Source organism: Ovis canadensis, chromosome 3 (genome assembly GCF_042477335.2).
Source record: "Ovis canadensis isolate MfBH-ARS-UI-01 breed Bighorn chromosome 3, ARS-UI_OviCan_v2, whole genome shotgun sequence".
NCBI classification, from domain to species: Eukaryota; Metazoa; Chordata; class Mammalia; order Artiodactyla; family Bovidae; genus Ovis; species Ovis canadensis.
The window spans coordinates 231838849-231865344 of NC_091247.1; the positions used below are offsets into that span (position 1 = coordinate 231838849).

The 26496-nt window shown below is 61.6% G+C and overlaps 6 protein-coding genes across 6 annotated transcripts; all 6 read left to right on the forward strand.

The window, feature by feature from the left end:
- Positions 1 to 848: 848 nt before the first annotated feature.
- LOC138436451 (ubiquitin carboxyl-terminal hydrolase 17-like protein 6) lies at positions 849 to 2450 on the forward strand. Its single transcript, XM_069582020.1, has one exon. The coding sequence runs from the start codon at positions 849 to 851 to the stop codon at positions 2448 to 2450; it is 1602 nt and encodes a 533-aa protein (XP_069438121.1).
- Positions 2451 to 5496: 3046 nt separating this feature from the next.
- Positions 5497 to 7098, forward strand: LOC138436453 (ubiquitin carboxyl-terminal hydrolase 17-like protein 6). Its single transcript, XM_069582021.1, has one exon. It carries the CDS (start codon positions 5497 to 5499, stop codon positions 7096 to 7098), a length of 1602 nt encoding a protein of 533 aa, XP_069438122.1.
- Positions 7099 to 10144: 3046 nt separating this feature from the next.
- Positions 10145 to 11746, forward strand: LOC138436454 (ubiquitin carboxyl-terminal hydrolase 17-like protein 6). The gene has a single exon (XM_069582022.1). The coding sequence runs from the start codon at positions 10145 to 10147 to the stop codon at positions 11744 to 11746; it is 1602 nt and encodes a 533-aa protein (XP_069438123.1).
- Positions 11747 to 14793: 3047 nt separating this feature from the next.
- On the forward strand, positions 14794 to 16395 carry LOC138436455 (ubiquitin carboxyl-terminal hydrolase 17-like protein 6). Its single transcript, XM_069582023.1, has one exon. It carries the CDS (start codon positions 14794 to 14796, stop codon positions 16393 to 16395), a length of 1602 nt encoding a protein of 533 aa, XP_069438124.1.
- Positions 16396 to 19442: 3047 nt separating this feature from the next.
- Positions 19443 to 21044, forward strand: LOC138436456 (ubiquitin carboxyl-terminal hydrolase 17-like protein 6). The gene has a single exon (XM_069582025.1). It carries the CDS (start codon positions 19443 to 19445, stop codon positions 21042 to 21044), a length of 1602 nt encoding a protein of 533 aa, XP_069438126.1.
- Positions 21045 to 24091: 3047 nt separating this feature from the next.
- LOC138436457 (ubiquitin carboxyl-terminal hydrolase 17-like protein 6) lies at positions 24092 to 25693 on the forward strand. Its single transcript, XM_069582026.1, has one exon. The coding sequence runs from the start codon at positions 24092 to 24094 to the stop codon at positions 25691 to 25693; it is 1602 nt and encodes a 533-aa protein (XP_069438127.1).
- Positions 25694 to 26496: the final 803 nt, after the last annotated feature.

Here is a 26496-nt window from a genome sequence, read left to right on the forward strand (position 1 = left end):
AAAAAACCCAAAACCAAAAAACGGCTCAAAAAACCCCCAAAAAAACAAAGAAAGGAACGACAACGACAACAACAACAACAACAACAATCAAAACAAATGGAAGAAGGAAAAGGAAGGGCGAAAGGCAACGGAGACATAAAAGGAGCTGAAGCAATGCATCCAAAGTTGCAGCAATTCTATGCCTTTTGGAATGAGCTCGCTTTGGGGCTTGACCAATGGCCCTGAAGGGAGAAAAGCATATGTGCCACTCTCTAGGCAGCTTCTGGTGCCAGGACCCTGAACGCTAGGAGAGTGTCCAGTGAGAAAGCATAGAGATCGGAGTGGACCTCACTGGAGAGCAAAGTTGAGGCAAGGGTTTCTTATTGTGTGGGGAGGGGTTGTCCTCTGGCAGGGGTCTGGGGTGGGGAGACCCCTAAAGGGGAGAGGGTAGGTGGGCAGACATATGTTTGCACAAGTGTGTTAGGATGTGAATGGTGAGCCCACGGCATTCCTCTGCAGCCCGCATTTGTGTGCTGAACTTGGAAGGCCCGCAGTGAATGTCTAGCGGGCAAGCCTGGAAGGCCCAATGGCCCCGAATCATTTGCATCCGGAGCCCTTTGGTCCAGGGGGCCAGGTCGGAAGTGCGTGCGGGGCTTCGTCAAGGGGAATTCCCCGAGAAAAGTGTCGGTGGTTGGATGGCAGGAGTGGGAATGGGCAGGCCCTCGGCTGCCTCGGCGAATGAGGAGCTTGCACGTGCGGGGGTGGGGCTGTGGGAAAGCCCCCAAAGGCCCGAGGGGGCGGAGCCCGGGCCCTTTTTGGAGACGACGGTGTGAGGGAAGGAGGCACCGGCGTGCAGCTGCAGGTAGGAGATGGAAACCCTCGTGGGCCTTGTTTGCAGAGACCCGGGGGCTGCTTCTGAGCACGGGGGAGGTGCGTGTCCGGCTCCCTTCAACGTCTTAGCCGGAGGGCAAGATGGTCGGGCCAGCGCCGCTGGTGCGGATGCCCTTCGGGGACCCTCTGTCCCTGAGGGGCCGTCGCCGGCAGTCGGGCGCCCCCAGCGGGGTGACTTGGCTCCCGGGTCAGCGGGGCTGGCGCCTGGCCAGAAAGTCGCCCTGAGTTGGAGGGGGCCGTGGGGGGTGGGCGCTGGGCTTCAGAATCTGGGGAACACCTGCTACGTGAATGCGGCGCTGCAGTGTCTGAGCCACACGCCGCCCCTGGCCAGCTGGCTGGTGTCCCGGCAGCACGCCACCCTCTGTCCGGCCGGCGGCTCCTGCACGCTCTGTGCCATGCGAGCTCACGTGACCCGAGCCCTCCTTCACGCGGGAGAGGTGATCCGGCCCCGCAAGGACCTGCTGGCGGGCTTCCACAGACACCAGCAGGAAGACGCCCACGAGTTTCTGATGTTCACTCTGAGTGGCATGCAGCAAGGGTGCCTGAGTGCATCCCAGCCGTCGGGCCACGCCTCCGAGGACACCGGCGTCGTCCGTCAGATCTTCGGCGGGACGTGGAGGTCTCGGATCCAGTGTCTCCACTGCCTCGGTGTCTCGGACACGTTCGACCCTTACCTGGACATCAGCCTGGATATCACGGCGGCTCAGAGTGTGGAGCAAGCTCTGAGAGAGCTGGTGAAGCCCGAGAAGCTGGAGGCGGAAAATGCCTATGACTGTGGCGTTTGTCTCCGGAAGGTGCCTGCCACCAAGACGTTGACTTTGCACAGCACCTCCCAGGTCCTGGTGCTGGTGCTGAAGCGGTTCACACAGCTGAGCGGGGCCAAAAGGGCTCAGGAGGTGCGCTATCCCCAGTGCCTGGACGTGCAGCCCTACACGTCTGAGCGGAAGGCAGGGCCACTGGGCTACGTGCTCTATGCCGTGCTGGTGCACTCCGGGTGGAGCTGTGAGCGAGGACACTACTTTTGTTACGTCCGAGCGGGCAACGGCCAATGGTATAAGATGGACGACGCCAAGGTGACCGCCTGTGACGAGACTGCTGCCCTGAGCCAGAGCGCCTACGTCCTGTTCTACGCCTGGGAGGGTGCGTGGGAAGGGGGCGCTGGGGGAGGGGCAGCGGCCCCCCTCGGGGCTGACCCCACAGACCCCGGGCAGCCTGCAGGAGACGCCAGCGGCAGAGCTCCTGGGTCGCAGGAGTCCCCGGGGGACACAGAGGCCGAAGGGATGAGCTTAGAGCAGTGGAGACGCCTGCAAGAACACAACCGACCGAAGCCGGCCTTGGAGCTGCGCAAGATCCAGGCTGCCCTGCCTGCCGGTGCAGTCGTGATTCACTGGTCCAGACACGGAGGAGGGAGGAACCGCCTGCCGCCCGCACGGGAGCACCACCGGCTCGACCGGCCCAGCACGGACACCCCGCTCCCGGGGCCGGCGGACGCCGGCCACGGCCCTTGTGCCAGCGGGAGGGCCAGAGCGACCAAGGGGAGGAACAAGAAGCCGCGGCCATCTCTGGGGCTGTGGCGGTAGGCCGGCTCTGACGCACATGCGTGCAGACGCCCAGGCACACTCTGGGTGCGGCACGCCCCGGGCAACGCACCAAGAGTGCCGAAGGAGGAGCGAGTTCCTCTCTGGCGGTGAGGACGATGCGGCCTCCTGGGCAAAGGCGGGGCCTGGAGTGAGCCCGGGGTCTCGGTGTTCCCCGGGAACGGGTTTGTGCCCGAGCGGCTCAGCTCTCGAGGGCTGGCTCTGCTGGGAAGTCGGCGGAGCGAATGGGGTGCGTGAGCGGGTCTGAGCACGGTGCCAGGGCCTGCCACTTCTGCGAGGGTGGGAGAGTCCTCTCTGGATGGGACTTTGGGTGTGGCCTTGCCTTTCTTCCCCCGTCTCCAGTCCCTGGCCGCACCGCTGGCCTCTGGTGAGTGACGCGGCCTGGAGACACCTCACAGAACGCTCACAGCCAGCCGAGCAAGGAGACGACCTCCGGAGCCCATCGGCGGGGAGGTGCAGGGAAGAGCGGGTGCAGGTCCACGCACCGTGTCCTTCCGGCCGGCCAGGCTCTCGGAAATGCCCCAGACGTCGAGCAGCGTCCGGGGGGAAGATGGGCAAGCAGTCTTTATGGGTGGCTTCCCTCGGGAGGCCTCGTGCTACTAGGCAGAGGGTCCGGCAGGAATGAGGCGGGGATCCGTGCGTCCCCGGCAGGACGCTCGTCTGCAAAGTTCCCTGGGGCTCCATTTCCGGTGCAAGGAGCATGCTGGAGAAGCGCCGAGTGCCAAACAGGAGAAGCGATCCACGATGCCGTGAGCACCACCGCCGGCACCACCAGCACCGACACGAAGGCCAAGGGGAGAAAGGCGAGCCAACTAGTGCCAAAGAAACCTCTCCACCAGCAGTGCACCGGGGCCTAGGTGGAGATCCGTCACGCAGCGTTCATTTCTGAAAGCAAAGGTCCTCCCCACACTGAGGAAAGACCCGAGCCTACCCCAGATTGGGATAGCAAGACAACTGGACTTCCGACTCTGCCCGGCCTGCCTGGCAGTCAGTTGTCTCTTCCAGCTGGGCCCCGGACAAACGCCGCTGGACGCGAGGAGATGCGGCCGGCCTCCAAAGTGCCTGGGGCGGTGGGGAAACTGTCCTCCCCTCGCTGCTTTCCCGACTGCCTCATGATTCCCGTGACCCGGTGGAGGGGCGCCTGAGGACCCTTATCGATCACCTCTTGCGTTTCATCTCTGTTTCTTGGCTGACGGCCGCGAACCCCAAACCCTCCAGCAAAGGGCAGACCGGGAATGTGTGGTTTAACATCTCAGACCTCGAGGGACAACTCTGGCTGCTGACCGCACCAGTCGGCGTGGCAAGGAACAGAGAACGTTCCGATGGCTCGTTTCCCCCGCATGCTTACCTACAGCCCACCACGCCCTCCACACGTGGAGAGGAAAAAGAATGATGAGCAGCATCTTCCCCCAAGAACACGAACAAGCGTGCCCCGCGCGAGGACGTGGAGCCACCCACAGCCTTCCCTCATCATCACCACCCATCTTCCCCATCGTCTCAAATGGACTTACTGCTTGCCCCATCCACCCCCTCTGAAGAAGAAGAAGAAGGAGAAGGAGAAAAAGGAGAAGAACGGCGACTGGAGCGGCGTGGCAGGGGGAGTGGGAAGGTGGCCTTACGCTGGGGGAAATCCGTGCAAAAGCGAGAAAGATACTGGCTGATCTCGCTTCTCTGTGCCATGGGAAGGAGGCAAGAGGACAGCAAGGGTGTGAGCACCTGGACGATAAAGCACAAAGTGGTAGGGTCCTGGGATGGGATGGGGAAGCGGGAGGGGAGAGGGGTGCAAGAGGCTAAGGCAGAAAGCGGGGTCAGGGCCGTTCTTTCCTAGTAAGGGTCCACGGAATCAACGCTTCAGCTATGTATGGGAAACACGTGGACCGTGAAACCCCCATCGTCCTGGAAGGCAAGCATAATGTCCAGGACGGGAGAGCAAACAAACACACCTGTCCCACACCGAGAAGGAAAGCAACAGTCATCCTCCTCCAGGAGGGAAACCTTTTTTATGCCTTAACTTAGAGCGCGTTTTAAGCCCTGGAATTGGAAAGACGACTGTATGAGTCAACTATTGTATATAAAATAGAGAAAGAGAATAAAATCAACAAAAAAATAACAAAATGAACACAAAATTAAAAAAAAAATTAAAAAAGGAAAACGAAAAAAAAAAAAAACCCCAAAACACAAAAAAACCCAAAACCAAAAAACGGCTCAAAAAACCCCCAAAAAAACAAAGAAAGGAACGACAACGACAACAACAACAACAACAACAATCAAAACAAATGGAAGAAGGAAAAGGAAGGGCGAAAGGCAACGGAGACATAAAAGGAGCTGAAGCAATGCATCCAAAGTTGCAGCAATTCTATGCCTTTTGGAATGAGCTCGCTTTGGGGCTTGACCAATGGCCCTGAAGGGAGAAAAGCATATGTGCCACTCTCTAGGCAGCTTCTGGTGCCAGGACCCTGAACGCTAGGAGAGTGTCCAGTGAGAAAGCATAGAGATCGGAGTGGACCTCACTGGAGAGCAAAGTTGAGGCAAGGGTTTCTTATTGTGTGGGGAGGGGTTGTCCTCTGGCAGGGGTCTGGGGTGGGGAGACCCCTAAAGGGGAGAGGGTAGGTGGGCAGACATATGTTTGCACAAGTGTGTTAGGATGTGAATGGTGAGCCCACGGCATTCCTCTGCAGCCCGCATTTGTGTGCTGAACTTGGAAGGCCCGCAGTGAATGTCTAGCGGGCAAGCCTGGAAGGCCCAATGGCCCCGAATCATTTGCATCCGGAGCCCTTTGGTCCAGGGGGCCAGGTCGGAAGTGCGTGCGGGGCTTCGTCAAGGGGAATTCCCCGAGAAAAGTGTCGGTGGTTGGATGGCAGGAGTGGGAATGGGCAGGCCCTCGGCTGCCTCGGCGAATGAGGAGCTTGCACGTGCGGGGGTGGGGCTGTGGGAAAGCCCCCAAAGGCCCGAGGGGGCGGAGCCCGGGCCCTTTTTGGAGACGACGGTGTGAGGGAAGGAGGCACCGGCGTGCAGCTGCAGGTAGGAGATGGAAACCCTCGTGGGCCTTGTTTGCAGAGACCCGGGGGCTGCTTCTGAGCACGGGGGAGGTGCGTGTCCGGCTCCCTTCAACGTCTTAGCCGGAGGGCAAGATGGTCGGGCCAGCGCCGCTGGTGCGGATGCCCTTCGGGGACCCTCTGTCCCTGAGGGGCCGTCGCCGGCAGTCGGGCGCCCCCAGCGGGGTGACTTGGCTCCCGGGTCAGCGGGGCTGGCGCCTGGCCAGAAAGTCGCCCTGAGTTGGAGGGGGCCGTGGGGGGTGGGCGCTGGGCTTCAGAATCTGGGGAACACCTGCTACGTGAATGCGGCGCTGCAGTGTCTGAGCCACACGCCGCCCCTGGCCAGCTGGCTGGTGTCCCGGCAGCACGCCACCCTCTGTCCGGCCGGCGGCTCCTGCACGCTCTGTGCCATGCGAGCTCACGTGACCCGAGCCCTCCTTCACGCGGGAGAGGTGATCCGGCCCCGCAAGGACCTGCTGGCGGGCTTCCACAGACACCAGCAGGAAGACGCCCACGAGTTTCTGATGTTCACTCTGAGTGGCATGCAGCAAGGGTGCCTGAGTGCATCCCAGCCGTCGGGCCACGCCTCCGAGGACACCGGCGTCGTCCGTCAGATCTTCGGCGGGACGTGGAGGTCTCGGATCCAGTGTCTCCACTGCCTCGGTGTCTCGGACACGTTCGACCCTTACCTGGACATCAGCCTGGATATCACGGCGGCTCAGAGTGTGGAGCAAGCTCTGAGAGAGCTGGTGAAGCCCGAGAAGCTGGAGGCGGAAAATGCCTATGACTGTGGCGTTTGTCTCCGGAAGGTGCCTGCCACCAAGACGTTGACTTTGCACAGCACCTCCCAGGTCCTGGTGCTGGTGCTGAAGCGGTTCACACAGCTGAGCGGGGCCAAAAGGGCTCAGGAGGTGCGCTATCCCCAGTGCCTGGACGTGCAGCCCTACACGTCTGAGCGGAAGGCAGGGCCACTGGGCTACGTGCTCTATGCCGTGCTGGTGCACTCCGGGTGGAGCTGTGAGCGAGGACACTACTTTTGTTACGTCCGAGCGGGCAACGGCCAATGGTATAAGATGGACGACGCCAAGGTGACCGCCTGTGACGAGACTGCTGCCCTGAGCCAGAGCGCCTACGTCCTGTTCTACGCCTGGGAGGGTGCGTGGGAAGGGGGCGCTGGGGGAGGGGCAGCGGCCCCCCTCGGGGCTGACCCCACAGACCCCGGGCAGCCTGCAGGAGACGCCAGCGGCAGAGCTCCTGGGTCGCAGGAGTCCCCGGGGGACACAGAGGCCGAAGGGATGAGCTTAGAGCAGTGGAGACGCCTGCAAGAACACAACCGACCGAAGCCGGCCTTGGAGCTGCGCAAGATCCAGGCTGCCCTGCCTGCCGGTGCAGTCGTGATTCACTGGTCCAGACACGGAGGAGGGAGGAACCGCCTGCCGCCCGCACGGGAGCACCACCGGCTCGACCGGCCCAGCACGGACACCCCGCTCCCGGGGCCGGCGGACGCCGGCCACGGCCCTTGTGCCAGCGGGAGGGCCAGAGCGACCAAGGGGAGGAACAAGAAGCCGCGGCCATCTCTGGGGCTGTGGCGGTAGGCCGGCTCTGACGCACATGCGTGCAGACGCCCAGGCACACTCTGGGTGCGGCACGCCCCGGGCAACGCACCAAGAGTGCCGAAGGAGGAGCGAGTTCCTCTCTGGCGGTGAGGACGATGCGGCCTCCTGGGCAAAGGCGGGGCCTGGAGTGAGCCCGGGGTCTCGGTGTTCCCCGGGAACGGGTTTGTGCCCGAGCGGCTCAGCTCTCGAGGGCTGGCTCTGCTGGGAAGTCGGCGGAGCGAATGGGGTGCGTGAGCGGGTCTGAGCACGGTGCCAGGGCCTGCCACTTCTGCGAGGGTGGGAGAGTCCTCTCTGGATGGGACTTTGGGTGTGGCCTTGCCTTTCTTCCCCCGTCTCCAGTCCCTGGCCGCACCGCTGGCCTCTGGTGAGTGACGCGGCCTGGAGACACCTCACAGAACGCTCACAGCCAGCCGAGCAAGGAGACGACCTCCGGAGCCCATCGGCGGGGAGGTGCAGGGAAGAGCGGGTGCAGGTCCACGCACCGTGTCCTTCCGGCCGGCCAGGCTCTCGGAAATGCCCCAGACGTCGAGCAGCGTCCGGGGGGAAGATGGGCAAGCAGTCTTTATGGGTGGCTTCCCTCGGGAGGCCTCGTGCTACTAGGCAGAGGGTCCGGCAGGAATGAGGCGGGGATCCGTGCGTCCCCGGCAGGACGCTCGTCTGCAAAGTTCCCTGGGGCTCCATTTCCGGTGCAAGGAGCATGCTGGAGAAGCGCCGAGTGCCAAACAGGAGAAGCGATCCACGATGCCGTGAGCACCACCGCCGGCACCACCAGCACCGACACGAAGGCCAAGGGGAGAAAGGCGAGCCAACTAGTGCCAAAGAAACCTCTCCACCAGCAGTGCACCGGGGCCTAGGTGGAGATCCGTCACGCAGCGTTCATTTCTGAAAGCAAAGGTCCTCCCCACACTGAGGAAAGACCCGAGCCTACCCCAGATTGGGATAGCAAGACAACTGGACTTCCGACTCTGCCCGGCCTGCCTGGCAGTCAGTTGTCTCTTCCAGCTGGGCCCCGGACAAACGCCGCTGGACGCGAGGAGATGCGGCCGGCCTCCAAAGTGCCTGGGGCGGTGGGGAAACTGTCCTCCCCTCGCTGCTTTCCCGACTGCCTCATGATTCCCGTGACCCGGTGGAGGGGCGCCTGAGGACCCTTATCGATCACCTCTTGCGTTTCATCTCTGTTTCTTGGCTGACGGCCGCGAACCCCAAACCCTCCAGCAAAGGGCAGACCGGGAATGTGTGGTTTAACATCTCAGACCTCGAGGGACAACTCTGGCTGCTGACCGCACCAGTCGGCGTGGCAAGGAACAGAGAACGTTCCGATGGCTCGTTTCCCCCGCATGCTTACCTACAGCCCACCACGCCCTCCACACGTGGAGAGGAAAAAGAATGATGAGCAGCATCTTCCCCCAAGAACACGAACAAGCGTGCCCCGCGCGAGGACGTGGAGCCACCCACAGCCTTCCCTCATCATCACCACCCATCTTCCCCATCGTCTCAAATGGACTTACTGCTTGCCCCATCCACCCCCTCTGAAGAAGAAGAAGAAGGAGAAGGAGAAAAAGGAGAAGAACGGCGACTGGAGCGGCGTGGCAGGGGGAGTGGGAAGGTGGCCTTACGCTGGGGGAAATCCGTGCAAAAGCGAGAAAGATACTGGCTGATCTCGCTTCTCTGTGCCATGGGAAGGAGGCAAGAGGACAGCAAGGGTGTGAGCACCTGGACGATAAAGCACAAAGTGGTAGGGTCCTGGGATGGGATGGGGAAGCGGGAGGGGAGAGGGGTGCAAGAGGCTAAGGCAGAAAGCGGGGTCAGGGCCGTTCTTTCCTAGTAAGGGTCCACGGAATCAACGCTTCAGCTATGTATGGGAAACACGTGGACCGTGAAACCCCCATCGTCCTGGAAGGCAAGCATAATGTCCAGGACGGGAGAGCAAACAAACACACCTGTCCCACACCGAGAAGGAAAGCAACAGTCATCCTCCTCCAGGAGGGAAACCTTTTTTATGCCTTAACTTAGAGCGCGTTTTAAGCCCTGGAATTGGAAAGACGACTGTATGAGTCAACTATTGTATATAAAATAGAGAAAGAGAATAAAATCAACAAAAAAATAACAAAATGAACACAAAATTAAAAAAAAAATTAAAAAAGGAAAACGAAAAAAAAAAAAAACCCCAAAACACAAAAAAACCCAAAACCAAAAAACGGCTCAAAAAACCCCCAAAAAAACAAAGAAAGGAACGACAACGACAACAACAACAACAACAACAATCAAAACAAATGGAAGAAGGAAAAGGAAGGGCGAAAGGCAACGGAGACATAAAAGGAGCTGAAGCAATGCATCCAAAGTTGCAGCAATTCTATGCCTTTTGGAATGAGCTCGCTTTGGGGCTTGACCAATGGCCCTGAAGGGAGAAAAGCATATGTGCCACTCTCTAGGCAGCTTCTGGTGCCAGGACCCTGAACGCTAGGAGAGTGTCCAGTGAGAAAGCATAGAGATCGGAGTGGACCTCACTGGAGAGCAAAGTTGAGGCAAGGGTTTCTTATTGTGTGGGGAGGGGTTGTCCTCTGGCAGGGGTCTGGGGTGGGGAGACCCCTAAAGGGGAGAGGGTAGGTGGGCAGACATATGTTTGCACAAGTGTGTTAGGATGTGAATGGTGAGCCCACGGCATTCCTCTGCAGCCCGCATTTGTGTGCTGAACTTGGAAGGCCCGCAGTGAATGTCTAGCGGGCAAGCCTGGAAGGCCCAATGGCCCCGAATCATTTGCATCCGGAGCCCTTTGGTCCAGGGGGCCAGGTCGGAAGTGCGTGCGGGGCTTCGTCAAGGGGAATTCCCCGAGAAAAGTGTCGGTGGTTGGATGGCAGGAGTGGGAATGGGCAGGCCCTCGGCTGCCTCGGCGAATGAGGAGCTTGCACGTGCGGGGGTGGGGCTGTGGGAAAGCCCCCAAAGGCCCGAGGGGGCGGAGCCCGGGCCCTTTTTGGAGACGACGGTGTGAGGGAAGGAGGCACCGGCGTGCAGCTGCAGGTAGGAGATGGAAACCCTCGTGGGCCTTGTTTGCAGAGACCCGGGGGCTGCTTCTGAGCACGGGGGAGGTGCGTGTCCGGCTCCCTTCAACGTCTTAGCCGGAGGGCAAGATGGTCGGGCCAGCGCCGCTGGTGCGGATGCCCTTCGGGGACCCTCTGTCCCTGAGGGGCCGTCGCCGGCAGTCGGGCGCCCCCAGCGGGGTGACTTGGCTCCCGGGTCAGCGGGGCTGGCGCCTGGCCAGAAAGTCGCCCTGAGTTGGAGGGGGCCGTGGGGGGTGGGCGCTGGGCTTCAGAATCTGGGGAACACCTGCTACGTGAATGCGGCGCTGCAGTGTCTGAGCCACACGCCGCCCCTGGCCAGCTGGCTGGTGTCCCGGCAGCACGCCACCCTCTGTCCGGCCGGCGGCTCCTGCACGCTCTGTGCCATGCGAGCTCACGTGACCCGAGCCCTCCTTCACGCGGGAGAGGTGATCCGGCCCCGCAAGGACCTGCTGGCGGGCTTCCACAGACACCAGCAGGAAGACGCCCACGAGTTTCTGATGTTCACTCTGAGTGGCATGCAGCAAGGGTGCCTGAGTGCATCCCAGCCGTCGGGCCACGCCTCCGAGGACACCGGCGTCGTCCGTCAGATCTTCGGCGGGACGTGGAGGTCTCGGATCCAGTGTCTCCACTGCCTCGGTGTCTCGGACACGTTCGACCCTTACCTGGACATCAGCCTGGATATCACGGCGGCTCAGAGTGTGGAGCAAGCTCTGAGAGAGCTGGTGAAGCCCGAGAAGCTGGAGGCGGAAAATGCCTATGACTGTGGCGTTTGTCTCCGGAAGGTGCCTGCCACCAAGACGTTGACTTTGCACAGCACCTCCCAGGTCCTGGTGCTGGTGCTGAAGCGGTTCACACAGCTGAGCGGGGCCAAAAGGGCTCAGGAGGTGCGCTATCCCCAGTGCCTGGACGTGCAGCCCTACACGTCTGAGCGGAAGGCAGGGCCACTGGGCTACGTGCTCTATGCCGTGCTGGTGCACTCCGGGTGGAGCTGTGAGCGAGGACACTACTTTTGTTACGTCCGAGCGGGCAACGGCCAATGGTATAAGATGGACGACGCCAAGGTGACCGCCTGTGACAAGACTGCTGCCCTGAGCCAGAGCGCCTACGTCCTGTTCTACGCCTGGGAGGGTGCGTGGGAAGGGGGCGCTGGGGGAGGGGCAGCGGCCCCCCTCGGGGCTGACCCCACAGACCCCGGGCAGCCTGCAGGAGACGCCAGCGGCAGAGCTCCTGGGTCGCAGGAGTCCCCGGGGGACACAGAGGCCGAAGGGATGAGCTTAGAGCAGTGGAGACGCCTGCAAGAACACAACCGACCGAAGCCGGCCTTGGAGCTGCGCAAGATCCAGGCTGCCCTGCCTGCCGGTGCAGTCGTGATTCACTGGTCCAGACACGGAGGAGGGAGGAACCGCCTGCCGCCCGCACGGGAGCACCACCGGCTCGACCGGCCCAGCACGGACACCCCGCTCCCGGGGCCGGCGGACGCCGGCCACGGCCCTTGTGCCAGCGGGAGGGCCAGAGCGACCAAGGGGAGGAACAAGAAGCCGCGGCCATCTCTGGGGCTGTGGCGGTAGGCCGGCTCTGACGCACATGCGTGCAGACGCCCAGGCACACTCTGGGTGCGGCACGCCCCGGGCAACGCACCAAGAGTGCCGAAGGAGGAGCGAGTTCCTCTCTGGCGGTGAGGACGATGCGGCCTCCTGGGCAAAGGCGGGGCCTGGAGTGAGCCCGGGGTCTCGGTGTTCCCCGGGAACGGGTTTGTGCCCGAGCGGCTCAGCTCTCGAGGGCTGGCTCTGCTGGGAAGTCGGCGGAGCGAATGGGGTGCGTGAGCGGGTCTGAGCACGGTGCCAGGGCCTGCCACTTCTGCGAGGGTGGGAGAGTCCTCTCTGGATGGGACTTTGGGTGTGGCCTTGCCTTTCTTCCCCCGTCTCCAGTCCCTGGCCGCACCGCTGGCCTCTGGTGAGTGACGCGGCCTGGAGACACCTCACAGAACGCTCACAGCCAGCCGAGCAAGGAGACGACCTCCGGAGCCCATCGGCGGGGAGGTGCAGGGAAGAGCGGGTGCAGGTCCACGCACCGTGTCCTTCCGGCCGGCCAGGCTCTCGGAAATGCCCCAGACGTCGAGCAGCGTCCGGGGGGAAGATGGGCAAGCAGTCTTTATGGGTGGCTGCCCTCGGGAGGCCTCGTGCTACTAGGCAGAGGGTCCGGCAGGAATGAGGCGGGGATCCGTGCGTCCCCGGCAGGACGCTCGTCTGCAAAGTTCCCTGGGGCTCCATTTCCGGTGCAAGGAGCATGCTGGAGAAGCGCCGAGTGCCAAACAGGAGAAGCGATCCACGATGCCGTGAGCACCACCGCCGGCACCACCAGCACCGACACGAAGGCCAAGGGGAGAAAGGCGAGCCAACTAGTGCCAAAGAAACCTCTCCACCAGCAGTGCACCGGGGCCTAGGTGGAGATCCGTCACGCAGCGTTCATTTCTGAAAGCAAAGGTCCTCCCCACACTGAGGAAAGACCCGAGCCTACCCCAGATTGGGATAGCAAGACAACTGGACTTCCGACTCTGCCCGGCCTGCCTGGCAGTCAGTTGTCTCTTCCAGCTGGGCCCCGGACAAACGCCGCTGGACGCGAGGAGATGCGGCCGGCCTCCAAAGTGCCTGGGGCGGTGGGGAAACTGTCCTCCCCTCGCTGCTTTCCCGACTGCCTCATGATTCCCGTGACCCGGTGGAGGGGCGCCTGAGGACCCTTATCGATCACCTCTTGCGTTTCATCTCTGTTTCTTGGCTGACGGCCGCGAACCCCAAACCCTCCAGCAAAGGGCAGACCGGGAATGTGTGGTTTAACATCTCAGACCTCGAGGGACAACTCTGGCTGCTGACCGCACCAGTCGGCGTGGCAAGGAACAGAGAACGTTCCGATGGCTCGTTTCCCCCGCATGCTTACCTACAGCCCACCACGCCCTCCACACGTGGAGAGGAAAAAGAATGATGAGCAGCATCTTCCCCCAAGAACACGAACAAGCGTGCCCCGCGCGAGGACGTGGAGCCACCCACAGCCTTCCCTCATCATCACCACCCATCTTCCCCATCGTCTCAAATGGACTTACTGCTTGCCCCATCCACCCCCTCTGAAGAAGAAGAAGAAGGAGAAGGAGAAAAAGGAGAAGAACGGCGACTGGAGCGGCGTGGCAGGGGGAGTGGGAAGGTGGCCTTACGCTGGGGGAAATCCGTGCAAAAGCGAGAAAGATACTGGCTGATCTCGCTTCTCTGTGCCATGGGAAGGAGGCAAGAGGACAGCAAGGGTGTGAGCACCTGGACGATAAAGCACAAAGTGGTAGGGTCCTGGGATGGGATGGGGAAGCGGGAGGGGAGAGGGGTGCAAGAGGCTAAGGCAGAAAGCGGGGTCAGGGCCGTTCTTTCCTAGTAAGGGTCCACGGAATCAACGCTTCAGCTATGTATGGGAAACACGTGGACCGTGAAACCCCCATCGTCCTGGAAGGCAAGCATAATGTCCAGGACGGGAGAGCAAACAAACACACCTGTCCCACACCGAGAAGGAAAGCAACAGTCATCCTCCTCCAGGAGGGAAACCTTTTTTATGCCTTAACTTAGAGCGCGTTTTAAGCCCTGGAATTGGAAAGACGACTGTATGAGTCAACTATTGTATATAAAATAGAGAAAGAGAATAAAATCAACAAAAAAATAACAAAATGAACACAAAATTAAAAAAAAAATTAAAAAAGGAAAACGAAAAAAAAAAAAAAACCCCAAAACACAAAAAAACCCAAAACCAAAAAACGGCTCAAAAAACCCCCAAAAAAACAAAGAAAGGAACGACAACGACAACAACAACAACAACAACAATCAAAACAAATGGAAGAAGGAAAAGGAAGGGCGAAAGGCAACGGAGACATAAAAGGAGCTGAAGCAATGCATCCAAAGTTGCAGCAATTCTATGCCTTTTGGAATGAGCTCGCTTTGGGGCTTGACCAATGGCCCTGAAGGGAGAAAAGCATATGTGCCACTCTCTAGGCAGCTTCTGGTGCCAGGACCCTGAACGCTAGGAGAGTGTCCAGTGAGAAAGCATAGAGATCGGAGTGGACCTCACTGGAGAGCAAAGTTGAGGCAAGGGTTTCTTATTGTGTGGGGAGGGGTTGTCCTCTGGCAGGGGTCTGGGGTGGGGAGACCCCTAAAGGGGAGAGGGTAGGTGGGCAGACATATGTTTGCACAAGTGTGTTAGGATGTGAATGGTGAGCCCACGGCATTCCTCTGCAGCCCGCATTTGTGTGCTGAACTTGGAAGGCCCGCAGTGAATGTCTAGCGGGCAAGCCTGGAAGGCCCAATGGCCCCGAATCATTTGCATCCGGAGCCCTTTGGTCCAGGGGGCCAGGTCGGAAGTGCGTGCGGGGCTTCGTCAAGGGGAATTCCCCGAGAAAAGTGTCGGTGGTTGGATGGCAGGAGTGGGAATGGGCAGGCCCTCGGCTGCCTCGGCGAATGAGGAGCTTGCACGTGCGGGGGTGGGGCTGTGGGAAAGCCCCCAAAGGCCCGAGGGGGCGGAGCCCGGGCCCTTTTTGGAGACGACGGTGTGAGGGAAGGAGGCACCGGCGTGCAGCTGCAGGTAGGAGATGGAAACCCTCGTGGGCCTTGTTTGCAGAGACCCGGGGGCTGCTTCTGAGCACGGGGGAGGTGCGTGTCCGGCTCCCTTCAACGTCTTAGCCGGAGGGCAAGATGGTCGGGCCAGCGCCGCTGGTGCGGATGCCCTTCGGGGACCCTCTGTCCCTGAGGGGCCGTCGCCGGCAGTCGGGCGCCCCCAGCGGGGTGACTTGGCTCCCGGGTCAGCGGGGCTGGCGCCTGGCCAGAAAGTCGCCCTGAGTTGGAGGGGGCCGTGGGGGGTGGGCGCTGGGCTTCAGAATCTGGGGAACACCTGCTACGTGAATGCGGCGCTGCAGTGTCTGAGCCACACGCCGCCCCTGGCCAGCTGGCTGGTGTCCCGGCAGCACGCCACCCTCTGTCCGGCCGGCGGCTCCTGCACGCTCTGTGCCATGCGAGCTCACGTGACCCGAGCCCTCCTTCACGCGGGAGAGGTGATCCGGCCCCGCAAGGACCTGCTGGCGGGCTTCCACAGACACCAGCAGGAAGACGCCCACGAGTTTCTGATGTTCACTCTGAGTGGCATGCAGCAAGGGTGCCTGAGTGCATCCCAGCCGTCGGGCCACGCCTCCGAGGACACCGGCGTCGTCCGTCAGATCTTCGGCGGGACGTGGAGGTCTCGGATCCAGTGTCTCCACTGCCTCGGTGTCTCGGACACGTTCGACCCTTACCTGGACATCAGCCTGGATATCACGGCGGCTCAGAGTGTGGAGCAAGCTCTGAGAGAGCTGGTGAAGCCCGAGAAGCTGGAGGCGGAAAATGCCTATGACTGTGGCGTTTGTCTCCGGAAGGTGCCTGCCACCAAGACGTTGACTTTGCACAGCACCTCCCAGGTCCTGGTGCTGGTGCTGAAGCGGTTCACACAGCTGAGCGGGGCCAAAAGGGCTCAGGAGGTGCGCTATCCCCAGTGCCTGGACGTGCAGCCCTACACGTCTGAGCGGAAGGCAGGGCCACTGGGCTACGTGCTCTATGCCGTGCTGGTGCACTCCGGGTGGAGCTGTGAGCGAGGACACTACTTTTGTTACGTCCGAGCGGGCAACGGCCAATGGTATAAGATGGACGACGCCAAGGTGACCGCCTGTGACGAGACTGCTGCCCTGAGCCAGAGCGCCTACGTCCTGTTCTACGCCTGGGAGGGTGCGTGGGAAGGGGGCGCTGGGGGAGGGGCAGCGGCCCCCCTCGGGGCTGACCCCACAGACCCCGGGCAGCCTGCAGGAGACGCCAGCGGCAGAGCTCCTGGGTCGCAGGAGTCCCCGGGGGACACAGAGGCCGAAGGGATGAGCTTAGAGCAGTGGAGACGCCTGCAAGAACACAACCGACCGAAGCCGGCCTTGGAGCTGCGCAAGATCCAGGCTGCCCTGCCTGCCGGTGCAGTCGTGATTCACTGGTCCAGACACGGAGGAGGGAGGAACCGCCTGCCGCCCGCACGGGAGCACCACCGGCTCGACCGGCCCAGCACGGACACCCCGCTCCCGGGGCCGGCGGACGCCGGCCACGGCCCTTGTGCCAGCGGGAGGGCCAGAGCGACCAAGGGGAGGAACAAGAAGCCGCGGCCATCTCTGGGGCTGTGGCGGTAGGCCGGCTCTGACGCACATGCGTGCAGACGCCCAGGCACACTCTGGGTGCGGCACGCCCCGGGCAACGCACCAAGAGTGCCGAAGGAGGAGCGAGTTCCTCTCTGGCGGTGAGGACGATGCGGCCTCCTGGGCAAAGGCGGGGCCTGGAGTGAGCCCGGGGTCTCGGTGTTCCCCGGGAACGGGTTTGTGCCCGAGCGGCTCAGCTCTCGAGGGCTGGCTCTGCTGGGAAGTCGGCGGAGCGAATGGGGTGCGTGAGCGGGTCTGAGCACGGTGCCAGGGCCTGCCACTTCTGCGAGGGTGGGAGAGTCCTCTCTGGATGGGACTTTGGGTGTGGCCTTGCCTTTCTTCCCCCGTCTCCAGTCCCTGGCCGCACCGCTGGCCTCTGGTGAGTGACGCGGCCTGGAGACACCTCACAGAACGCTCACAGCCAGCCGAGCAAGGAGACGACCTCCGGAGCCCATCGGCGGGGAGGTGCAGGGAAGAGCGGGTGCAGGTCCACGCACCGTGTCCTTCCGGCCGGCCAGGCTCTCGGAAATGCCCCAGACGTCGAGCAGCGTCCGGGGGGAAGATGGGCAAGCAGTCTTTATGGGTGGCTGCCCTCGGGAGGCCTCGTGCTACTAGGCAGAGGGTCCGGCAGGAATGAGGCGGGGATCCGTGCGTCCCCGGCAGGACGCTCGTCTGCAAAGTTCCCTGGGGCTCCATTTCCGGTGCAAGGAGCATGCTGGAGAAGCGCCGAGTGCCAAACAGGAGAAGCGATCCACGATGCCGTGAGCACCACCGCCGGCACCACCAGCACCGACACGAAGGCCAAGGGGAGAAAGGCGAGCCAACTAGTGCCAAAGAAACCTCTCCACCAGCAGTGCACCGGGGCCTAGGTGGAGATCCGTCACGCAGCGTTCATTTCTGAAAGCAAAGGTCCTCCCCACACTGAGGAAAGACCCGAGCCTACCCCAGATTGGGATAGCAAGACAACTGGACTTCCGACTCTGCCCGGCCTGCCTGGCAGTCAGTTGTCTCTTCCAGCTGGGCCCCGGACAAACGCCGCTGGACGCGAGGAGATGCGGCCGGCCTCCAAAGTGCCTGGGGCGGTGGGGAAACTGTCCTCCCCTCGCTGCTTTCCCGACTGCCTCATGATTCCCGTGACCCGGTGGAGGGGCGCCTGAGGACCCTTATCGATCACCTCTTGCGTTTCATCTCTGTTTCTTGGCTGACGGCCGCGAACCCCAAACCCTCCAGCAAAGGGCAGACCGGGAATGTGTGGTTTAACATCTCAGACCTCGAGGGACAACTCTGGCTGCTGACCGCACCAGTCGGCGTGGCAAGGAACAGAGAACGTTCCGATGGCTCGTTTCCCCCGCATGCTTACCTACAGCCCACCACGCCCTCCACACGTGGAGAGGAAAAAGAATGATGAGCAGCATCTTCCCCCAAGAACACGAACAAGCGTGCCCCGCGCGAGGACGTGGAGCCACCCACAGCCTTCCCTCATCATCACCACCCATCTTCCCCATCGTCTCAAATGGACTTACTGCTTGCCCCATCCACCCCCTCTGAAGAAGAAGAAGAAGGAGAAGGAGAAAAAGGAGAAGAACGGCGACTGGAGCGGCGTGGCAGGGGGAGTGGGAAGGTGGCCTTACGCTGGGGGAAATCCGTGCAAAAGCGAGAAAGATACTGGCTGATCTCGCTTCTCTGTGCCATGGGAAGGAGGCAAGAGGACAGCAAGGGTGTGAGCACCTGGACGATAAAGCACAAAGTGGTAGGGTCCTGGGATGGGATGGGGAAGCGGGAGGGGAGAGGGGTGCAAGAGGCTAAGGCAGAAAGCGGGGTCAGGGCCGTTCTTTCCTAGTAAGGGTCCACGGAATCAACGCTTCAGCTATGTATGGGAAACACGTGGACCGTGAAACCCCCATCGTCCTGGAAGGCAAGCATAATGTCCAGGACGGGAGAGCAAACAAACACACCTGTCCCACACCGAGAAGGAAAGCAACAGTCATCCTCCTCCAGGAGGGAAACCTTTTTTATGCCTTAACTTAGAGCGCGTTTTAAGCCCTGGAATTGGAAAGACGACTGTATGAGTCAACTATTGTATATAAAATAGAGAAAGAGAATAAAATCAACAAAAAAATAACAAAATGAACACAAAATTAAAAAAAAAATTAAAAAAGGAAAACGAAAAAAAAAAAAAAACCCCAAAACACAAAAAAACCCAAAACCAAAAAACGGCTCAAAAAACCCCCAAAAAAACAAAGAAAGGAACGACAACGACAACAACAACAACAACAACAATCAAAACAAATGGAAGAAGGAAAAGGAAGGGCGAAAGGCAACGGAGACATAAAAGGAGCTGAAGCAATGCATCCAAAGTTGCAGCAATTCTATGCCTTTTGGAATGAGCTCGCTTTGGGGCTTGACCAATGGCCCTGAAGGGAGAAAAGCATATGTGCCACTCTCTAGGCAGCTTCTGGTGCCAGGACCCTGAACGCTAGGAGAGTGTCCAGTGAGAAAGCATAGAGATCGGAGTGGACCTCACTGGAGAGCAAAGTTGAGGCAAGGGTTTCTTATTGTGTGGGGAGGGGTTGTCCTCTGGCAGGGGTCTGGGGTGGGGAGACCCCTAAAGGGGAGAGGGTAGGTGGGCAGACATATGTTTGCACAAGTGTGTTAGGATGTGAATGGTGAGCCCACGGCATTCCTCTGCAGCCCGCATTTGTGTGCTGAACTTGGAAGGCCCGCAGTGAATGTCTAGCGGGCAAGCCTGGAAGGCCCAATGGCCCCGAATCATTTGCATCCGGAGCCCTTTGGTCCAGGGGGCCAGGTCGGAAGTGCGTGCGGGGCTTCGTCAAGGGGAATTCCCCGAGAAAAGTGTCGGTGGTTGGATGGCAGGAGTGGGAATGGGCAGGCCCTCGGCTGCCTCGGCGAATGAGGAGCTTGCACGTGCGGGGGTGGGGCTGTGGGAAAGCCCCCAAAGGCCCGAGGGGGCGGAGCCCGGGCCCTTTTTGGAGACGACGGTGTGAGGGAAGGAGGCACCGGCGTGCAGCTGCAGGTAGGAGATGGAAACCCTCGTGGGCCTTGTTTGCAGAGACCCGGGGGCTGCTTCTGAGCACGGGGGAGGTGCGTGTCCGGCTCCCTTCAACGTCTTAGCCGGAGGGCAAGATGGTCGGGCCAGCGCCGCTGGTGCGGATGCCCTTCGGGGACCCTCTGTCCCTGAGGGGCCGTCGCCGGCAGTCGGGCGCCCCCAGCGGGGTGACTTGGCTCCCGGGTCAGCGGGGCTGGCGCCTGGCCAGAAAGTCGCCCTGAGTTGGAGGGGGCCGTGGGGGGTGGGCGCTGGGCTTCAGAATCTGGGGAACACCTGCTACGTGAATGCGGCGCTGCAGTGTCTGAGCCACACGCCGCCCCTGGCCAGCTGGCTGGTGTCCCGGCAGCACGCCACCCTCTGTCCGGCCGGCGGCTCCTGCACGCTCTGTGCCATGCGAGCTCACGTGACCCGAGCCCTCCTTCACGCGGGAGAGGTGATCCGGCCCCGCAAGGACCTGCTGGCGGGCTTCCACAGACACCAGCAGGAAGACGCCCACGAGTTTCTGATGTTCACTCTGAGTGGCATGCAGCAAGGGTGCCTGAGTGCATCCCAGCCGTCGGGCCACGCCTCCGAGGACACCGGCGTCGTCCGTCAGATCTTCGGCGGGACGTGGAGGTCTCGGATCCAGTGTCTCCACTGCCTCGGTGTCTCGGACACGTTCGACCCTTACCTGGACATCAGCCTGGATATCACGGCGGCTCAGAGTGTGGAGCAAGCTCTGAGAGAGCTGGTGAAGCCCGAGAAGCTGGAGGCGGAAAATGCCTATGACTGTGGCGTTTGTCTCCGGAAGGTGCCTGCCACCAAGACGTTGACTTTGCACAGCACCTCCCAGGTCCTGGTGCTGGTGCTGAAGCGGTTCACACAGCTGAGCGGGGCCAAAAGGGCTCAGGAGGTGCGCTATCCCCAGTGCCTGGACGTGCAGCCCTACACGTCTGAGCGGAAGGCAGGGCCACTGGGCTACGTGCTCTATGCCGTGCTGGTGCACTCCGGGTGGAGCTGTGAGCGAGGACACTACTTTTGTTACGTCCGAGCGGGCAACGGCCAATGGTATAAGATGGACGACGCCAAGGTGACCGCCTGTGACGAGACTGCTGCCCTGAGCCAGAGCGCCTACGTCCTGTTCTACGCCTGGGAGGGTGCGTGGGAAGGGGGCGCTGGGGGAGGGGCAGCGGCCCCCCTCGGGGCTGACCCCACAGACCCCGGGCAGCCTGCAGGAGACGCCAGCGGCAGAGCTCCTGGGTCGCAGGAGTCCCCGGGGGACACAGAGGCCGAAGGGATGAGCTTAGAGCAGTGGAGACGCCTGCAAGAACACAACCGACCGAAGCCGGCCTTGGAGCTGCGCAAGATCCAGGCTGCCCTGCCTGCCGGCGCAGTCGTGATTCACTGGTCCAGACACGGAGGAGGGAGGAACCGCCTGCCGCCCGCACGGGAGCACCACCGGCTCGACCGGCCCAGCACGGACACCCCGCTCCCGGGGCCGGCGGACGCCGGCCACGGCCCTTGTGCCAGCGGGAGGGCCAGAGCGACCAAGGGGAGGAACAAGAAGCCGCGGCCATCTCTGGGGCTGTGGCGGTAGGCCGGCTCTGACGCACATGCGTGCAGACGCCCAGGCACACTCTGGGTGTGGCACGCCCCGGGCAACGCACCAAGAGTGCCGAAGGAGGAGCGAGTTCCTCTCTGGCGGTGAGGACGATGCGGCCTCCTGGGCAAAGGCGGGGCCTGGAGTGAGCCCGGGGTCTCGGTGTTCCCCGGGAACGGGTTTGTGCCCGAGCGGCTCAGCTCTCGAGGGCTGGCTCTGCTGGGAAGTCGGCGGAGCGAATGGGGTGCGTGAGCGGGTCTGAGCACGGTGCCAGGGCCTGCCACTTCTGCGAGGGTGGGAGAGTCCTCTCTGGATGGGACTTTGGGTGTGGCCTTGCCTTTCTTCCCCCGTCTCCAGTCCCTGGCCGCACCGCTGGCCTCTGGTGAGTGACGCGGCCTGGAGACACCTCACAGAACGCTCACAGCCAGCCGAGCAAGGAGACGACCTCCGGAGCCCATCGGCGGGGAGGTGCAGGGAAGAGCGGGTGCAGGTCCACGCACCGTGTCCTTCCGGCTGGCCAGGCTCTCGGAAATGCCCCAGACGTCGAGCAGCGTCCGGGGGGAAGATGGGCAAGCAGTCTTTATGGGTGGCTGCCCTCGGGAGGCCTCGTGCTACTAGGCAGAGGGTCCGGCAGGAATGAGGCGGGGATCCGTGCGTCCCCGGCAGGACGCTCGTCTGCAAAGTTCCCTGGGGCTCCATTTCCGGTGCAAGGAGCATGCTGGAGAAGCGCCGAGTGCCAAACAGGAGAAGCGATCCACGATGCCGTGAGCACCACCGCTGGCACCACCAGCACCGACACGAAGGCCAAGGGGAGAAAGGCGAGCCAACTAGTGCCAAAGAAACCTCTCCACCAGCAGTGCACCGGGGCCTAGGTGGAGATCCGTCACGCAGCGTTCATTTCTGAAAGCAAAGGTCCTCCCCACACTGAGGAAAGACCCGAGCCTACCCCAGATTGGGATAGCAAGACAACTGGACTTCCGACTCTGCCCGGCCTGCCTGGCAGTCAGTTGTCTCTTCCAGCTGGGCCCCGGACAAACGCCGCTGGACGCGAGGAGATGCGGCCGGCCTCCAAAGTGCCTGGGGCGGTGGGGAAACTGTCCTCCCCTCGCTGCTTTCCCGACTGCCTCATGATTCCCGTGACCCGGTGGAGGGGCGCCTGAGGACCCTTATCGATCACCTCTTGCGTTTCATCTCTGTTTCTTGGCTGACGGCCGCGAACCCCAAACCCTCCAGCAAAGGGCAGACCGGGAATGTGTGGTTTAACATCTCAGACCTCGAGGGACAACTCTGGCTGCTGACCGCACCAGTCGGCGTGGCAAGGAACAGAGAACGTTCCGATGGCTCGTTTCCCCCGCATGCTTACCTACAGCCCACCACGCCCTCCACACGTGGAGAGGAAAAAGAATGATGAGCAGCATCTTCCCCCAAGAACACGAACAAGCGTGCCCCGCGCGAGGACGTGGAGCCACCCACAGCCTTCCCTCATCATCACCACCCATCTTCCCCATCGTCTCAAATGGACTTACTGCTTGCCCCATCCACCCCCTCTGAAGAAGAAGAAGAAGGAGAAGGAGAAAAAGGAGAAGAACGGCGACTGGAGCGGCGTGGCAGGGGGAGTGGGAAGGTGGCCTTACGCTGGGGGAAATCCGTGCAAAAGCGAGAAAGATACTGGCTGATCTCGCTTCTCTGTGCCATGGGAAGGAGGCAAGAGGACAGCAAGGGTGTGAGCACCTGGACGATAAAGCACAAAGTGGTAGGGTCCTGGGATGGGATGGGGAAGCGGGAGGGGAGAGGGGTGCAAGAGGCTAAGGCAGAAAGCGGGGTCAGGGCCGTTCTTTCCTAGTAAGGGTCCACGGAATCAACGCTTCAGCTATGTATGGGAAACACGTGGACCGTGAAACCCCCATCGTCCTGGAAGGCAAGCATAATGTCCAGGACGGGAGAGCAAACAAACACACCTGTCCCACACCGAGAAGGAAAGCAACAGTCATCCTCCTCCAGGAGGGAAACCTTTTTTATGCCTTAACTTAGAGCGCGTTTTAAGCCCTGGAATTGGAAAGACGACTGTATGAGTCAACTATTGTATATAAAATAGAGAAAGAGAATAAAATCAACAAAAAAATAACAAAATGAACACAAAATTAAAAAAAAAATTAAAAAAGGAAAACGAAAAAAAAAAAAAAAACCCAAAACACAAAAAAACCCAAAACCAAAAAACGGCTCAAAAAACCCCCAAAAAAACAAAGAAAGGAACGACAACGACAACAACAACAACAACAACAATCAAAACAAATGGAAGAAGGAAAAGGAAGGGCGAAAGGCAACGGAGACATAAAAGGAGCTGAAGCAATGCATCCAAAGTTGCAGCAATTCTATGCCTTTTGGAATGAGCTCGCTTTGGGGCTTGACCAATGGCCCTGAAGGGAGAAAAGCATATGTGCCACTCTCTAGGCAGCTTCTGGTGCCAGGACCCTGAACGCTAGGAGAGTGTCCAGTGAGAAAGCATAGAGATCGGAGTGGACCTCACTGGAGAGCAAAGTTGAGGCAAGGGTTTCTTATTGTGTGGGGAGGGGTTGTCCTCTGGCAGGGGTCTGGGGTGGGGAGACCCCTAAAGGGGAGAGGGTAGGTGGGCAGACATATGTTTGCACAAGTGTGTTAGGATGTGAATGGTGAGCCCACGGCATTCCTCTGCAGCCCGCATTTGTGTGCTGAACTTGGAAGGCCCGCAGTGAATGTCTAGCGGGCAAGCCTGGAAGGCCCAATGGCCCCGAATCATTTGCATCCGGAGCCCTTTGGTCCAGGGGGCCAGGTCGGAAGTGCGTGCGGGGCTTCGTCAAGGGGAATTCCCCGAGAAAAGTGTCGGTGGTTGGATGGCAGGAGTGGGAATGGGCAGGCCCTCGGCTGCCTCGGCGAATGAGGAGCTTGCACGTGCGGGGGTGGGGCTGTGGGAAAGCCCCCAAAGGCCCGAGGGGGCGGAGCCCGGGCCCTTTTTGGAGACGACGGTGTGAGGGAAGGAGGCACCGGCGTGCAGCTGCAGGTAGGAGATGGAAACCCTCGTGGGCCTTGTTTGCAGAGACCCGGGGGCTGCTTCTGAGCACGGGGGAGGTGCGTGTCCGGCTCCCTTCAACGTCTTAGCCGGAGGGCAAGGTTGTCGGGCCAGCGCCGCTGGTGCGGATGCCCTTCGGGGACCCTCTGTCCCTGAGGGGCCGTCGCCGGCAGTCGGGCGCCCCCAGCGGGGTGACTTGGCTCCCGGGTCAGCGGGGCTGGCGCCTGGCCAGAAAGTCGCCCTGAGTTGGAGGGGGCCGTGGGGGGTGGGCGCTGGGCTTCAGAATCTGGGGAACACCTGCTACGTGAATGCGGCGCTGCAGTGTCTGAGCCACACGCCGCCCCTGGCCAGCTGGCTGGTGTCCCGGCAGCACGCCACCCTCTGTCCGGCCGGCGGCTCCTGCACGCTCTGTGCCATGCGAGCTCACGTGACCCGAGCCCTCCTTCACGCGGGAGAGGTGATCCGGCCCCGCAAGGACCTGCTGGCGGGCTTCCACAGACACCAGCAGGAAGATGCCCACGAGTTTCTGATGTTCACTCTGAGTGGCATGCAGCAAGGGTGCCTGAGTGCATCCCAGCCGTCGGGCCACGCCTCCGAGGACACCGGCGTCGTCCGTCAGATCTTCGGCGGGACGTGGAGGTCTCGGATCCAGTGTCTCCACTGCCTCGGTGTCTCGGACACGTTCGACCCTTACCTGGACATCAGCCTGGATATCACGGCGGCTCAGAGTGTGGAGCAAGCTCTGAGAGAGCTGGTGAAGCCCGAGAAGCTGGAGGCGGAAAATGCCTATGACTGTGGCGTTTGTCTCCGGAAGGTGCCTGCCACCAAGACGTTGACTTTGCACAGCACCTCCCAGGTCCTGGTGCTGGTGCTGAAGCGGTTCACACAGCTGAGCGGGGCCAAAAGGGCTCAGGAGGTGCGCTATCCCCAGTGCCTGGACGTGCAGCCCTACACGTCTGAGCGGAAGGCAGGGCCACTGGGCTACGTGCTCTATGCCGTGCTGGTGCACTCCGGGTGGAGCTGTGAGCGAGGACACTACTTTTGTTACGTCCGAGCGGGCAACGGCCAATGGTATAAGATGGACGACGCCAAGGTGACCGCCTGTGACGAGACTGCTGCCCTGAGCCAGAGCGCCTACGTCCTGTTCTACGCCTGGGAGGGTGCGTGGGAAGGGGGCGCTGGGGGAGGGGCAGCGGCCCCCCTCGGGGCTGACCCCACAGACCCCGGGCAGCCTGCAGGAGACGCCAGCGGCAGAGCTCCTGGGTCGCAGGAGTCCCCGGGGGACACAGAGGCCGAAGGGATGAGCTTAGAGCAGTGGAGACGCCTGCAAGAACACAACCGACCGAAGCCGGCCTTGGAGCTGCGCAAGATCCAGGCTGCCCTGCCTGCCGGCGCAGTCGTGATTCACTGGTCCAGACACGGAGGAGGGAGGAACCGCCTGCCGCCCGCACGGGAGCACCACCGGCTCGACCGGCCCAGCACGGACACCCCGCTCCCGGGGCCGGCGGACGCCGGCCACGGCCCTTGTGCCAGCGGGAGGGCCAGAGCGACCAAGGGGAGGAACAAGAAGCCGCGGCCATCTCTGGGGCTGTGGCGGTAGGCCGGCTCTGACGCACATGCGTGCAGACGCCCAGGCACACTCTGGGTGTGGCACGCCCCGGGCAACGCACCAAGAGTGCCGAAGGAGGAGCGAGTTCCTCTCTGGCGGTGAGGACGATGCGGCCTCCTGGGCAAAGGCGGGGCCTGGAGTGAGCCCGGGGTCTCGGTGTTCCCCGGGAACGGGTTTGTGCCCGAGCGGCTCAGCTCTCGAGGGCTGGCTCTGCTGGGAAGTCGGCGGAGCGAATGGGGTGCGTGAGCGGGTCTGAGCACGGTGCCAGGGCCTGCCACTTCTGCGAGGGTGGGAGAGTCCTCTCTGGATGGGACTTTGGGTGTGGCCTTGCCTTTCTTCCCCCATCTCCAGTCCCTGGCCGCACCGCTGGCCTCTGGTGAGTGACGCGGCCTGGAGACACCTCACAGAACGCTCACAGCCAGCCGAGCAAGGAGACGACCTCCGGAGCCCATCGGCGGGGAGGTGCAGGGAAGAGCGGGTGCAGGTCCACGCACCGTGTCCTTCCGGCTGGCCAGGCTCTCGGAAATGCCCCAGACGTCGAGCAGCGTCCGGGGGGAAGATGGGCAAGCAGTCTTTATGGGTGGCTGCCCTCGGGAGGCCTCGTGCTACTAGGCAGAGGGTCCGGCAGGAATGAGGCGGGGATCCGTGCGTCCCCGGCAGGACGCTCGTCTGCAAAGTTCCCTGGGGCTCCATTTCCGGTGCAAGGAGCATGCTGGAGAAGCGCCGAGTGCCAAACAGGAGAAGCGATCCACGATGCCGTGAGCACCACCGCTGGCACCACCAGCACCGACACG

Coding starts and splice junctions, on each gene's coding strand:
- LOC138436456 (XM_069582025.1), top strand. CDS start 19,443: ATGGAAACCCTCGTGGGCCTTGTTTGCAGAGACCCGGGGGCTGCTTCT.
- LOC138436451 (XM_069582020.1), top strand. CDS start 849: ATGGAAACCCTCGTGGGCCTTGTTTGCAGAGACCCGGGGGCTGCTTCT.
- LOC138436454 (XM_069582022.1), top strand. CDS start 10,145: ATGGAAACCCTCGTGGGCCTTGTTTGCAGAGACCCGGGGGCTGCTTCT.
- LOC138436455 (XM_069582023.1), top strand. CDS start 14,794: ATGGAAACCCTCGTGGGCCTTGTTTGCAGAGACCCGGGGGCTGCTTCT.
- LOC138436453 (XM_069582021.1), top strand. CDS start 5,497: ATGGAAACCCTCGTGGGCCTTGTTTGCAGAGACCCGGGGGCTGCTTCT.
- LOC138436457 (XM_069582026.1), top strand. CDS start 24,092: ATGGAAACCCTCGTGGGCCTTGTTTGCAGAGACCCGGGGGCTGCTTCT.